Source organism: Acomys minous (genome assembly GCF_964271855.1).
Source record: "Acomys minous genome assembly, chromosome: 5".
Taxonomy (NCBI): Eukaryota; Metazoa; Chordata; class Mammalia; order Rodentia; family Muridae; genus Acomys; species Acomys minous.
In genome coordinates this window covers 119,836,733-119,852,226 of record NC_140494.1, presented here as the reverse complement: position 1 = coordinate 119,852,226, position 15,494 = coordinate 119,836,733, and the positions used below count along the sequence as shown (strand labels likewise).

General features: G+C 44.1%; 1 protein-coding gene across 5 annotated transcripts in view; it reads left to right on the top strand.

Annotated features, from left to right (window-relative positions):
• The window catches only part of LRRC49 (leucine rich repeat containing 49), a 95,828-nt gene extending 85,061 nt beyond the window's left edge, over positions 1 to 10,767 (top strand). For all 5 annotated transcript variants that reach the window (XM_084783841.1, XM_084783844.1, XM_084783842.1 and 2 more), the window contains 2 exons: positions 4,442 to 4,595; positions 10,070 to 10,767. In XM_084783841.1, coding sequence (XP_084639967.1) covers positions 4,442 to 4,595; positions 10,070 to 10,273 — 358 coding nt within the window. In that variant the 3' untranslated portion in view covers positions 10,274 to 10,767. The remainder of the gene's footprint in view (positions 1 to 4,441; positions 4,596 to 10,069) is intronic.
• Positions 10,768 to 15,494: the final 4,727 nt, after the last annotated feature.

The following is a 15,494-nucleotide window of genomic DNA, read 5'->3' as shown; positions in this document are numbered from 1 at the left end:
AATAACAAACCCCAGATAATGAAGTTGCCAGAAGATAAAATATGGAGGCTTTAAACTTTAAAAATAAAAGACGAGCCCATTTGACCCCATTCAAAGCTACAGCCATACAAATTTTAAAATGACTAGCTACCTTTGTGGGGAGAGCCACGCCCTTGACAGCATGCCATGTAGTGAGGGGGTTCTAGATGCTGTTGTCCATGCTGGCCGATGCTGTGGTTCTTCTCATGGCAACGTAGCAATGCCTAACACACTTGCAGTTGCCATGCCTTCTGACTTAGCCATGTCACCGAGCAGAATTTCTTTCTAGAAATGATTTTACATGAACATAAGTATGTGTCCGAGGATTTCCATCACAGCCTGTTTATAACAAAATAGCGAATGCCTGTTAGTACTGTAAAGACGATTAGCAGTTCCTATATGAAACAAGATGCCCTATTATTGTTGATTTCATACAACCTAGTAGTCACTGGGAAGACTGACCCTTAGTTGAAGAGTTGCTTGGGATCAGATTGGCCTGTGGCCATGTCTGTGAGAGATTATCTTGATTGGTGATTGATGTGGGAGAGCCCCGCCCCCGCCCACCCTACGTGGCACCATGCCAGCGGGCCTGGGCTGTAGAAGAGAGCTGCCTGAGCTAGAGAATAAGCCAGCTAGCAGTGTTCGTCCATGGTTCCTGTTTCCAGGTTCCTGTCTTGAGTTTGTATCCAAGCTCCCTTCAGATTGAGACCTGGCTGTGTCAGCCTAACCCTTCCTCTCCAAAGTTGCTTTCAGTGACGGTGTCTGTCTGTCACACCAAAGAACCGGAACTAGAGTGGGTTGTGCTGTTCCAGAACAGGAAGTTCCAGGTATAGAACAGTTGTGTGGCAGGCTCCAATTTGTGAGGATAGGGTATATAGTTAAAAAATACTTGGGATGCTTTTAAATATTGTGTTTGGGTTTTGGGTTTTGGTTTGTTTTTTGTTTTGTAAAAGAACAATTGCTTCTTAGTGCTAAACAGGAAAAAGGGCTGATTGTATGCCAAAGTAAATAGATATTTCAAAGTTGCATATGTGTTGAGTGTGTGTGTGTGTGGTTGTGGATTCTCCTAGTTTTTGTTCTGTTTGTATTGTTCTTTTTAAAAAAAAAACACTCATTTTTAAAAAGTGTTTTAAAGGTACTTTCTTTTCTTACTGAGTTTTAGGTTAGAATATACGCTAGGAGTTCCTCTTACAGCATTTTCCTGCTATGTGTTGTACTTAAAAGATATTTCAACTTTTCTGAATTGAGGAAGGACTTAAAGCTGAGATAATAAATATGAGTGCATTTCACAGCTAGAACTGTGGGTGGTAGAGCCTTTGGGATATGACTAAAACTGCACTGAGAGGAAGCAATGTGTATGGCTTTAGTGTATTCACTAAAAGACGAGAAAGGAATTAATGAGAAAGGCTTCCCTTTGAGAATCTAGAAAAATCTCTAAGTTAAAGAAAAAGCAAGTAGAAGGACTCAGAGAGGCAATGTAACATTTAAAATAAAAAATTTAAAAAACAGGAAAAAGACATTGACGAGTAAAGGCATAATTGACTCCCCAGTGTAGGCCTGCTCAATTTCAGACTGTTGGAAGTCATCAGAATATACCATAACGAACTGAGATGCTGCATCAGACCCAGCTAGGTCAGTGTAGTAGAGGCCAGACAAGAGCGCCCTGTCTTTGTGACATCTAGGGCCTTCTACAACTATTAGTGTCTCTATCCCCTGGCCATCTCAGTAGTATAAAAATACCTGCAATTCCAAAGGGGTGTGTGTGTGTGTGTGTGTGTGTTGTGCGCATGCATGTGTGTGCACATGATTTCTTCAATATTATTACTATTATTTTAAAGATTTGTTTTTATGTGTGAACACTGTGGCTTAGTTGGTTAAAGCACCTGTGTAGTAAAGATTTTATTTTATGCATATGAATGTTCTGCATGCATGTATGTCTATGTCTGTGCACCACACGTGGGTGGTGTCCTCAGAGGACAGAGGGGGTTTGGAGCCTCTGGAGCTGCAGTTACAGACAGTTGTTATCAGCAGTAGGGACTGAGCATCAAGCCTGAGTCCTCTGCAAAAGCAGCCAGCGTTCTTCTCCACAGAGCCATCTCACCAGCACCCAGTTCCTAAATTTTAGTAGCTTCTCTCCCCAACCCCCAAAGAATGGGAGAAGGAGGGGAGGGAGGAAAAAGAGGCAGAAGAGAAGATAGAAGAGGGAGAAGGAGGGAGGAGGTGGAACCATTATTAGAGTTGACCAAATGAAATCCACAAAGCAAATAACAACAGACTGCAAAGGGCTAAAACCACGTGGCCGTGTATTCTGTTCCGAACGCCATGAAGCTTTAGCCCAGTTACAAAAGCAGGGCTAGAAAATGCCGAGGTATTTGGAAGAGATAGATTTCTGAATAACCCACAAGTCAAAGGGAATTTCCTAGTGGAATCGTGCAAGTACCTTATACTAAAATATAATGAAAATACTGCATTGACAGACTTATGGGATCAGCAATACAATGCTAAATAGAAATGTTAGCCTTGAACTGGACATACTAGAAAGAGTAAGAACTGAAAATTAATAATCTGAATATTTATGTCAGAAAATTAGAAAAAGAACAGCAAAATAATCCAGAAGAAACTTAAATGAAAAAGTGTTTTTTAAAAATGGAACTCTCTATTTTAAATGTCTAGTAAAAGTTATCGCAGGAGCCAGAGAAGCAGCTCAGTAGTGCATGCACTGCTCTTGAGGAGGACTGGAGTTCAGTTCCCAGCACATATGAGTCTCAGGCCATACCCGTAGGAACCAGCAAGTCCAACACAACCCTCTGCCTTCCTCCAGCACCTGTATCCATGTACACACACACACACACACACACACACACATACACACACATACACACACACACATACACACACACACACATACACACACACATACACACATACACACACACACACATACACACACATACATACACACATACACACACACACATACACACATACACACACATACACACACACACATACACACATACACACACACACATTTTAAAAGTTTTAAAAGTGATATAAAATGTGTGTAGACATTGCTTTTGTAATTAAAAAAAACCATCAGTTTAAAAGAGTATCAGAGGGGCTAGAGAGATGGCTCAGAGGTTAAGCAAACTGACTGCTTCTCCAGAGGTCTTGAGTTCAATTCCCAGAAACCACACGGTGGCTCATAACCATCTGTAATGAGATCTGATGTCCTCTTCTGGCCTGCAGGTGTACATGCAGGCAGAGCATTGTAAACATTATAAATAAATAAATAAATATTTTTTTTTAAAAAAAGCATCAGAGCAAATACAGACCTACTGTGACTCCCTATTTCCTTTACAAAAATGGGTAAAGTACGTTCTCTAAACATTTCATAAGAGACTGGTAAGGAAAATTGTGATCTGTGTCACAGTTGACTTCCATTCAGTCATTGAAATTGGAATTTTATCTTGAAATATGTTGAATGCAAACACTAGATGTTTATATAGAATTATGAACTGTAGACTATTTACTTACACTTCTCAAAATTTATACTTCTCCAGTTTTCTAAAAATATATCACTATACTTTTAAATTAGAAAAAGAAAAAAGAAAAAAAAAAAAGAAAAAGAAAAAAGTTTTTAACATTCCTTCTCCCAGTCTTCAGTTCCCAATAAAGTCATATCATGAGTTCTCAGAATACCCTGAGTAGTGGACCTGGGACTCGTGTTAGACGAGCTGAGCCGCAGCCCCGTGGGATTCTGGGTAGACAGCTCTGTGATGCTCCAGGATCCACTGGTGTCCCCGTTGGGATTCCAAGCCGCCTCTGGCCACTGCTTAGCCTCCTGCCGGCACCCGTGGGGATTCTCACTGCTTTGGGTTTTGCTTTTGCTGAAGTTAACTCCACACCTGATTTGATTTTCAGGCAAGGAACACAAGAACCGTGGGCTGGTATGTGGCTATGTGACCAAACCAACGTGTTTTATAGCTATAAAGACTGTGGGTTGGTCCGCTGCCTCTGTGACTGGCTTATGCTTTGACTCAGTTTTTGAACTGTTTCCTGTTAAGCTGGGGTTCTTTCATCAGTGTAGAAACGTTTGAGCTGTGTTAAGGTTGCTGATCGGCAGTCACAGAACAAAGGAACGTGGGCGGGCCTCTGCACAAAGTCACTGCCTGTAACCCAGGAGGATTGGGAGTTTGAAGCCACCCTGAGCTACTGTGGTGAGACTATGTCTCAAAACAAACAATGTGCGTCAGATACCCTAATTAGGGAAATACTGGGGTTCTAAGCTGAACTCAAATAACAACTACTCAGACCCACAGTATGGCATTCAACAAAAGCATTCACTCCCTCTAGTCAGCAGAAGTTGCCCATGATCTTTCTATGCTGATAAATAACTGAGTCCCTTTACTATCTTCTGCAGGAAAAAGCAATTCCGATATCTACTGGAAAGCAAAGGTAAAAAACCTGGCCTTGTCAATGAGGAGACTAGCGACAGCAAGCGGCTCATGGGGGAGAACACGAACCGCTCTACCCTGACTTACACCACCAGAGAATTCTACCACGAGAAGCTGGAGGTACAGCCCGCGGCTCTGGGGTTCTCGTACTTGCAGTCCAGGTGCACGGGGCTGGGAATCCTAGCAGGGAGTGGGAAGCCCGTAGGCTGGAGAGGAAGAGCCTCCGGCTCCACTGTTTCCATCTCAGCTCAGAAGCATCTTCAAAAGAAAGCTGCGCCAAAAATCTGGACTAAAATAGGCCCCACATGCCTGATCTGTCTAAATTGAGAAAAAAGGGAGAAAGGCTCCCATGGGTGTTTGTCCAGCTGGTGCCAGAGCAACACAAGACACAGCAGAATCTCCATGGCAGAGCTCTTGGCTTGGCATATGGTGTTTCAGTTTATGCATTCCATTCAGTACCTCTGTTCCCAGCAGAGGGCTGTGGAGTGGATGCAGCACCCCTGTGGCTGGAGCCGCCGGGGAGAAGGTGTGCAGTGCTTACCTTGCTAGCACCCACCAGACAGCTGAAAAGCTATGTCACCTAAACAGCCAGAGTGTATCACGCTGCCGCGGATTTGTGAGGTGACAGACGACAAAAGAGCAAGGAAGCAGACACATTTATTGAGCATCTGATGACATGTGTGAAGCCCCAAATAAGGTCTATCTAAATCTCTGTAGCTCTCAGACAAGTTAGATATAGTTGTAAAGAGAGAGGGGAAGATGGGGGGAAGAGAGGAAGAGAGAGAGAGAAAGAGGAGGGGAAGAAAGGGGAGAGAGAGAGAGAAGGAGGGAGAGAGAGTGGAGGGGAGAGAGGAGAGAGGGAGAGAGGGAGAGAGAAAGGGGAGGAGAGGGAAGGAGAGAGAGGGGAGGGAGGGAGGGAGGGAGAGAGAGAGATAAAGATCGATTCACAAGTGTCTGTGTATAAATTAGAAATAAAACAGCAGGCAGACGGCCTTCAGGTGTTCATCTGACAGCTCTCATCTCTGCATTAAGGAGTGGCTGAAAAGCCAGTGTGTCTAACAGCAGCATGTGCTGGTGCCATAGAGGAAATGAGGTGGGGAGTGCTCAGCACTTCCTTTCATTGGAATTTAGTTGGACTTTCTGTTTTTCCCCCTTCCCCTTCACCCTGCTCTCTATCTGAAGCATCTTTGGAATCCATAGAAGCCTGTGGGCTACAGCTTGACAACTCCGCTAACTGTTTCTGCAGCATCCTGAAGGAAGCTCGGCTTCTGCTTTAAATCCTAGTATGGGAGGCCTGGGGAGCTCAGTGGAGCATCTGCTCAGTGCGCAGGCCTGAGGGTTCATTCCCCGCGTACCTCACACTCACACATCCACAGCCAGTGTTTCTGTAGTTGAACAGAGCCAAATCTAAAGAAGCTCAGCACTGAGAAGAAGGTGTCACATGAGGAGACTGGGCTGATAGGAAGAGGCTGAGATGTAATATCAGCTAATAAGGACTTTCTGGTTTTGCCAGAAGAGGAAAATGAAAGCCAAGATGGTGAGAATAGGAGCCTGTTCCTAAGGATGGTTGGTCCTATGAATCAAATAGTGTGTGTGTGTGTGTGTGTGTGTGTGTGTGTGTGTGTGTGTGTCTAAATAATAAAATTCTCTGACTCTAGCTAAGAGAAATATAGGAGATGAGGAAATAGAAGGGTCCAGAGGGTCTTAGAAACCTACAAGAAGAACATCGTGACTGGTGGATCGGGGCCCAGGAGGGTCTGCTCAAACTTTTGCACTAACCAAGGACAATATAAGCAGTAAATATCGAACCTCTATTCTGATCTAGTCAATGGACAGCACATTCTCCACAGTTAGGTGGAGAGCGGAGACTAACCCTGGTGCTCCATATCTGACCACCTCTTCTTGGTGGGGAGGCCCGGTGGCACTCAAAGAAAGAATAAGCAGGCTACTAATATGAGACTTGATAGCCTATGACCATAAAGTGGGGGAAGAGGGCCCCCTCGGTCATAGACCTAGGGGAGGGGAATAGGGTGAAAGCGGGAGGTAGGGAGGAACGGGAGGATACAAGTGATAGGATAACAATTTAGTTGTAATCTGAATAAATTAATTAAATAAAAAGTAAAGAGTTTTAGAAAAATATAAAATTGCTACATGCAAGCAGGGACAATTTCATGGGGAAAACTTCAAAGTCAGTCAAAAAACAGGTCATTTGAGTTTTAATTTTCAGTTTGTTGAGGAATGTTTAAAATAAGAAAACTCTTGTTTTCTCAAGGTAGACAGCAAAGCATTGACTGCAGAATCCACCAAAGTTGCTAGGAAAAGAAAAACCAGGCCTGATACTTAGAGATGTTGATGAAAAAAAAAAAAAAAATCCTTTTACAGTACCAGGTTTGGCCGGAGAGCCCGCCCAGCAGTGAGGAGCACGTGCTGTTCTCACAGAGGACCTGAGATTGGTTCCTAACTTTCAGGTCCAGCTTCAGGGGATCCAAAGTCCTTCTGTGGTATCTGTGGTCAGGGCATCCACATGTGCAAACACACACAATTAACAATAGAAGTCAAGCAGAATCCAGAAGAACATCAGATGCCTTACAGTCCGTACAGCCAGTGGAGTGCATTTAAGATGGGACACCATTTCTAAAGCAGTAAACAATAAACCAACACTGTGGGGAGGAATAAGAAAATAACTGGGAGACACGGCAGGCAGCAAAGTGCTTGCCTCACAAGCGTGCAAGCTTGAGCGTGGATCCCCAGACCAACGTACAGACCTGGTGTGGTGGCGTGCACCTGCAGTCCTAGCCCTGGGGAGGCGGAGGTAGAGGGCTCCTGGGCCTTACTGGCCAGCTAGTCTTACTGAATCAGTGAACTCCAGATTCAGTAAGAGACTCAGCCACAGAGGAAAACACATGGCATCAACTTCTCAGTTTGACATGCAAACAGAAACATACATCCATGTCCTTTATTGGGGGAAATTAAACTTTGTTGCAGGTCACTAAGGAAGAACTGTAAAGTTTATATTCACAGAAAAAGCATTCATGCTGTAAAATGCTAAGCCTTCATACATCCACGAGTATAAGGCAATTCTGGTTCAAGTTTATACAAGGGTTATTTAATTCTAAAAAAGTTCCCAGCTAGAGCTAGAACCTTAAGTATACAAGAGTAAAAGTGCTTTGTCAGATACAAAGTAACTACGGTAAGGGTATAGATTTAGATAGGTTTTTATTGCTATGCTAAACCACTAGCCAAAAGCCACTTGGGGAGGAGAGGTTTATTTCACCTCACAGTCTGTAGCTCCTCATCCAGGTAAGTCAGGGCAGGACCTCGAGGCAGGAAGCAGGAGGTAGAACTGAACAGAGGCCATGGAGGATGCTGCTTACTGCCTTACTTCCGGCGGGCTCAGCCTGCTTTCTTATGCCACCCAGGACAGCCAGCCCAGTAGTGGGATTGCCCACCATGAGTTGGGCCCTCCCGTATCAATTATCAATCGAGAAAATGGCCTGTAGACTTGCCTACAGACCAATCCAGTGGAGGAGGCATTTTCTCAATTGAGGCGTTTCTTCCCAGCTATCTCTAGATGGTGTCAGGCTGACAAGAACCAACCAGAACAATGTCACAGTTAAGGCAAGACGGGAATAGACAGACTTTGGACAACACAGAACCAAAGCAACACTGCACATGTGTGGGAGACTTAGGTGGACAACAGCCATTACAAACTGGTGGAGCCAGTCTACTTCATAACTAATGCTGAGGAAAACATACTGAACCCGTCCATACTGTACAACAAAAAATTAACCTCAGAGCAAATCAAACCGAAACTTTAAAGTTTTTATTTTTAAAAAAATAGGTGGAGACCTTACGGTCTTGGTTGAGTAGGTGTGACTTTTGGACATTCCAAGTGACTGACTATACAGGGAGGTTTTTGTTTTGTTTTGTTTATAAATTTGGCAGTCAAGGTAATATTTTAATGGAATTGCTTCAGCAGAATCAAACAAGCAGAGTCTGGATTAAGGTGGCTTGGTCGGTAAAAACACAATGAGGAGGTAACGTGAGGAGATGTGGGCTCCTAGTCTGAGAAAGCTCAAAGGCAAAGGAAGAAATCTGAAGACACGTGACACTTTGGGACAGGCTCCAAGCTAGCTATCAGGAGATTTGGCCTTGAGCCCCAATCACCACTTGCTACCTGGGAGACCCTGGCCAAGTCCCTTAATCACTGCCTGTTGAATCACAGCCCAGCGCTCCTTCTCTTCCACGCAGCGCCCACATCTTGAAAAGCACTTACACCCGTGCAGCAGGAGCGCCAGCCTCTCTCTCCTGTGCGCACCGAGTGGCTGGGAACATGAGTGGATGTGAGCGGCCACGCTTCCGGCTCAGCAGGCCCATTCATTGCTGTCCTGTTGCTTGAGGCTCACCCAGCCGTCCATTCTCCTGCCTCATCTAAAAGAGATTTAAGGGACTGCAAAGAACCCAGGTCTCCTCTCAGACAGGCGAGGAAATCTGGAAGCTCAGGAATTGTCCAAGGTCGTGTTGTGAGTTCCTGACAGCCGCCTGGAGAGCTGTGATCTCCTAGGTGCCCGGGCTCCCCTGCTGTTTGCTGTGCTTCATGAAGAAGGTATAGGGCCCAGTACAGGACTGTCCTTGCTGGACACCGCCGCTTGAGGACCAGCCAGTCCATTCAGCGATGTTATCACTTCTGTTCGTTAGTTTAATTCATCTTAGAATTTTTGTGTTTTGAGTTTGCGGTTCAAATAGATCTTTTTCTTAGGTTTCTTGTCAGCATTTAACCTTCCAATCCTGATCAATGCAAGTTACCTAGGATCTACTTCTCATCATTATATGGATAGCGCCTCCAACTTTTTCCTCTAATAATCTCTCTCTCTCTCTCTCTCTCTCTCTCTCTCTCTCTCTCTCTCTCTCTCTCTCTCTCGGCAATCAGACCCAGGGTCTTCAAGCATGCTAGACTAAAACCCTCTACCCCTGCACTGCGCCCCCAGCCCCAATAGAATAGCTTTATTAGCACCCCGATGAAACTGGAGCTGAATGCCCAAATGTCCTCCAGCTCCAGACTCACCCTGCTGTGTTTACACGCAGCCTTTTCATCTTCAGACTGCCAGGCCCAGAAGCTGGGTGAGGATGCTGTTCTTTCTACGGGCATAATGTGATGTGGGCCCAAGGCTTGTGATATTTCTTCTTCTGCTTTGGCACTTTCCTCAGACTTCGTCCAGGTAGTCTGGGCTACAGGGCAATGTTTTGCATTTCTCTATACTAAAGCATAAACTCAAAGTAAGAACATAAAGGATTACACAGGTGTGACTAACCCCAGACTGACTAGAGTGTTCAGTGTTAGCACTCCCAACACGTTCACCTCTGGGCAGCCCCATGCTCAACCGAGGCAGGAGCCTGGGAAAGGTGAGGCCTTTCCTGTCTACTGAGGCAGAGCCCTCTGTCAGGAGCTGCTGGGAAAGAATTCCTGCCCTGAAGGAACACGACAGGAGGCAGGGGTGCAGAGTAGATTATTTCAAGGTTCTCTGATTCTGTTAATTATCGTTTCGACTTTTGGATTAGTTATGATTTAATGTAATTTTTTTCCTTCTTAACAGGAAATAAAGGAAAAGAAGAAGTTCTGCCAGATGTATGTAGAAGACCTGGTGAAGGAGGCCACGGCCATCAACATGAAAAACGAAGCTCTGCAGAAGCTGTGGCCTCAGATGTTCATCGAGCTGGTCAGGGACGCCGTCATAGAGATCCGCAGCAAGGATTCTTACATGAAGATCTGCCTGCAGCAGGTCACTGACCAGAAATAGGGAGGCCTCCCGCTGCGGACCACTTGGGCAATTGGAGCTTTTTGAAAGTTTGTCAAGATGCAGGTTAGACATGTTGAGACAACAGCACGATCCCACAGAAAGAGTGGCATCAAAGCCTCGCTGCCTGCACTGTCGAGAGAAGAGCAAGGCTGGAGAGACGGAGGACTCCTTTCCCGTGCATGCTGACCACACACAGCCTTGGGAAACCAAGCAGCCATTGGAGGAGGCCTGGCTGCTGGCTCGGAAATGCTTCTTCACCTCCTGCTCTCATTGGTGCGCCTGCTCCAGCCCCGAGCACATAGTGAGTGCTGATGGGCTACCATGAGATGCCTCTACCAACCTCTAGCTGAGACTTCTCTCTCTCTCTCTCTGTCTCTCTCTCTCTCTCTCTCTCTCTCTCTCTCTCTCTGCCTTTTTATTTTATGTCATGATTTCAAAGCCAAGCATATGTTCTTTTTTTATAAGTGAAGAATAAATACGTTAGTTAAAAAAAAGTCCAATGTCTTATGTGGTTATGTTCCTCTCTTGTTGGTGCCATCCCTGCTGTTCACCTGTCTCTCCAGGAAGAGGCTTGTTCAGGTACCTCAAGGGACTGCAGGGAATCACTGTGGCTGGGAATGTGAAGACAGTGGAGCACAGGAAGAGGATGCTCGGTCTTAAGGACTCTGGAGAGAATGTAAGATGCAGTCATCTATGTGATGTGCTCCTTTGAAAGGTGTTTCCTCCTGTCGTTGGCCACTGTGGCTCTCATTCAATAGACTTACATGTGTCTTCATCCTTTGGAGTATTAGGGATGGAAGATTCTAGTTTTTAAGTTCAATTTGAAAATCAAACAGGAAAATAAGACAATGAGGGGTTTGGGCTGGTCTGTTAAGAGTCAATAAGTGACCTATCCTTAATGTACTTAGATTCTGCCTACAACCTGTCATGTCAGTAAGAATGCCAGACATGGAAGAACAAGGAGATGAAAGGCAAAAAGCCAGTCAGAGGCCCAGGAGGAAGCTCAGTGCTGCTGTTGCAGGCACAGGAGAGACCCACCTCCCTAGGATCTGTCAGCCTCTCCCATGCAGAAGCCATGTTCCAGCTCGGTAGGTTAATGTGCTATTTCTGAACACAGGCTTTTTTCTTTTTTTTTAAATTAGTTTTAATTTTATCAATTTATTCAGATTACAACTCAAGTGTTATCCCATCACTTGTATCCTTCCATTCCTCCCTCCCTCCCACTTTTACCCTATTCCCCTCCCCTAAGTCTAAGACCGAGGAGGACCTCCTCCCTCACTATATGGTCATAGGCTATCAAGTCTCATCTTGATAGCCTGCTTATTCTTTCTATGAGTGCCATCAGGCCTCCCCACCCAGGGGAGGTGGTCAAATATGGAGCACCAGAGCTCATGTCAAAGTCAGTCCCCACTCTCCACATAATTGTGGAGCATGTCCTGTCCATTGGCTAGATCAGCGTAGGGGTTTGATGTTTACTACTTGTATTGTCCTTGGCTAGTGCAATAGTTTGAGCAGACCCCCCTGGAACCCGATCCACCCATCACGATGTTCTTCTTGTAGGTTTCTAGGATCTTCTGAGTCCTATTTCCCCATCGCCTATATTTCTTTTAACTAGAGTCTCAGTAGGATGTCGTCACATCTATCCCAATCTCCTGGTAAGTGAAGACTTTCCTGGGACATGCCTTTTGGGCTAGTCCCAATTATAAGTAAGTATATACCATGTGAGTCTTTCTGCTTCTGGGTTAACTCACTCATTATGATCATTTTTAGTCCCATCCATTTGTCCACAAATTTCAGGATTTCCTTGTTTTTAATAGCTGAGTAGTATTCCATAGTGTAAATGTACCACAGTTTCTTTATCCATTCTTCAACTGAGGGATGTTTAGGCTGTTTCCAAGTTCTGGCTATTATGAATAAGACTGCTGTGAACATGGTTGAGCATATGTCCTTGTTGTGTGCTGGAGCATCTTCTGGGTATATTCCAAGAAGTGGAATAGCTGGGTCTTGAGGAAGCTTTATTCCCAGTTATCTGAGAAAATGCCAGATAGATTTCCAAGTGGTTGTACAAGTTTGCATTCCCACCAGCAATGAAGGAGTGTTCCTCTTAAATCCTCGCCAGCATGTGGTATCACTTGAATTTTTGATCTTCGCCATTCTGGTGGGTGTAAGATGAAATCTCAGAGTTGTTTTGATTTGCATTTCTCTGATGACTAAAGATGTTGAGCATTTCTTTAAGTGTTTCTCAGCCGTTCAATTGTCCTTTATTGAGAATTCTCTGTTTAGTTCTGAGCCCCATTTTGCAATTGGGTTATTTGGTTTGGTGGTGTTTAATTTCTTGAGTTCTTTATATATTTTGGATATTAGACCTTTGTCAGATGTAGGGTTGGTGAAGATCTTTTCCCAGTGTATAGACTGTTAATTTGTTCTGTTGACAGTGTCTCCTGCCTTACAGAAGCGTCTCAGCCTCATGAAGTCCCATTTATTAATTGTTGACCTTAAGGCCTGGGCTATTGGTGCTGAACACAGGCTTTTACATCATTGTGCTGGGCTGGTGATTTGGCATCTGAGTTACCTCCTTACTGGCGTAGGACTCACCTGAACCTCATCTCCTTCACTGTGTTACAGATGCATTAAGGGAAAGCCATTTCCTTCTGGTCAAGAGAATAGAATCTACTCCGGGCCTGTCTGGAGACCCAGGACTCCAGCTGGGCTGGTCAGTCACCTGGCCTAGTGACCACCACTCAGGAAGATGGATTCACCTTAAGGCATGGTAAACAGATGGAGGAATAATTATTCCTTTGATGAGAATTACTCAGAAAGGTGGAACATTCCCCTTTCTTCCATCTCTTCTAAGCATGAATCAGACTTTCTCATGAATCAGACAAGTTCTACCCTCCAAGCACGTTTTGCTTAATAGAGTTCTAAGGTGCAAATAATCACCTCAAAATGATACCAGGTGACCCAGAGTTCTCTGTTAGGGGAGAGCAAATTCTACTTGTGATTTCCAGGGCTATCGAGTTAGGAGAGCAAATAACAGACCTCCTGAATCTCACCCCCAGTACACGTTACTATGTGCCAAAGGATCATTTTTTTTCTTAATGTGCTCTCAAGCAGAAATTGAACTCATGGTTACCCCCAATGTAGAAACACCCAGTCTCCCCTCATTAGGGAAATACTGCACCCATCCATGTCAGCTTCAGCAGTCAGATCCAAGGGTTCTTACAGAGTGTGCCATTGGATCCAAAGTGACTTAGCTGCCACTGAGCCAAGGAAGGAGCTGATATCAACTCCCACTAATAGTCCTTTCACTCCACCGAATGCCTGGCGTGTGGCCCAGCACAGTCCTTCCGTGTTCCTGATCCATTCCTGATCAGGCCAGGGAATGCTCTGACTCATACTCTCCTCGCTGAATGACAATGACCACAAAAACCAAGATTCATTGAGCAGTGTCTTAGGCCGTTCACGGGTCACTGCAGGTGCCCTCTTATTTAAGCCAACAGTTTAAAACATGCATTCGAGATACACCTATCTGAGTATTGGACAACTGAGGCAGAGAGAAGTTTGGCAGCTCAGCTAAGTACATTTCAACTCAAAACTAAGCAGGACCTCCACTCATTTTCACAAAAAGTTGTGTGTATGTTACATTTATTTATTGTGTGTTACATTTATTTGCTTATTGTGTCTTGTATTTGTGCACACACTAAGGTGTACATATGGAGGTCGGATGACAACTGGTATTAGTCTGTTTTCGCCTTCCACCATGTAGATTCCAGGGATTGAAGTCAGGCCATCGTGCTTGGTGGCAAGTGTCTTTACCAGCCAGGCCATCTCACCAGCCTCAGGAATAATTTTGCCGCCAGTGGTGTTTTTTGATCTGCTTTTGTGTTTTGTTGTTATGTTGAGAACTTAAAACAGAATTTCTTCAATACGTATAGAACACTGAAGGACATAAAGTATAAATACTAACATGAAATGTCAGTAAGTATGGAGTTAATATGTATGAACACATGCATCCTGCTATGTAGTCAGGATATATGAAAAGTATAAGAATACTAGCTGTATTCATACCAATAATGTGTAGCTAATCAACTTGAGGTGTCAAGTGCAATAATGACATCAGAGAGGCCATGTTGCACAAATAGTGGACCCATGGAGGAAGAGATAGCGCTGGGTCCAGATGGCAGGGGTGGGGCTGTCAGGAAGTGGTTGCACTCTGGATTTATTTTAGAGACAGAAGCAATAAGATTTACTGACTGAATTTGATGCAGCCATCAAAGAAAATGTTAAATCTCAAAAATTCCTGACACAAAACATCAAAGAAATCAAGGACATCATGAAAAGACAAAACCTAAGGATAATAGGAATTGAGGAAAGAGAGGATGCCCAGCTCCAAGGCCCAGAAAATGTTTTCTATAAAACCATAGATGAAATTTTCCCTAATTTAAATAAAAAGATGCCTATAAGCATACAAGAGGCCAACAGAACAGCAAATATAATAGACCAGAAAAGAAAATCCTCCCATCACATAATAATCAAAACACTAAATGTACAGAACAAAGAAAATGTATTAAAAGCAGCAAGGGAAAAGGCCATGTAGCATACAATGGCAAACCTATCAGAATCATACCCGGCTTTTTCAGCAGAGATCATAAAAGCCAGAAGGGCTGGAGCAGATGTCTTGCAAACCCCATGAGACCACAGATGCCAGTTCAGACTACTATACCCAGCAAATTTTTCAATAACCATAGATGTAGAAAACAAGATATTCCACAACAAAAACACATTTAACCAGTATCTATCCACAAATCAGCCCTATAGAAGATACTAGAAGGAAAACTCCAACCCAAGGAGGCTAACTACACCCAGGAAAACACAGGAAATAGATAATTTCACTTTAGCAAAACAAAAATTAGACAAGCACACAAACACTACCACAACCAATATCAAAATAAAAGGACCTAACAGTCACTGGCCACTAATTTCACTCAACATCAATGATCTCCATTCTCCAATAAAGAGATCCAGGCTAACAGAATGCATGTGTGAACAGGATTCAACATTCTGCTGTATACAAGAAGCACACCTCAGCCACAAAGTTAGACATTACCTGAGAGCAGTGGGCTGGAAGAAGGTCTTCAAAGCAGATGGACACAAGAAGCAAGTTGGAGTAGCCATTCTAATATCTAATAAAATAGACTTTCAACCAAAATTAATCAAAAGA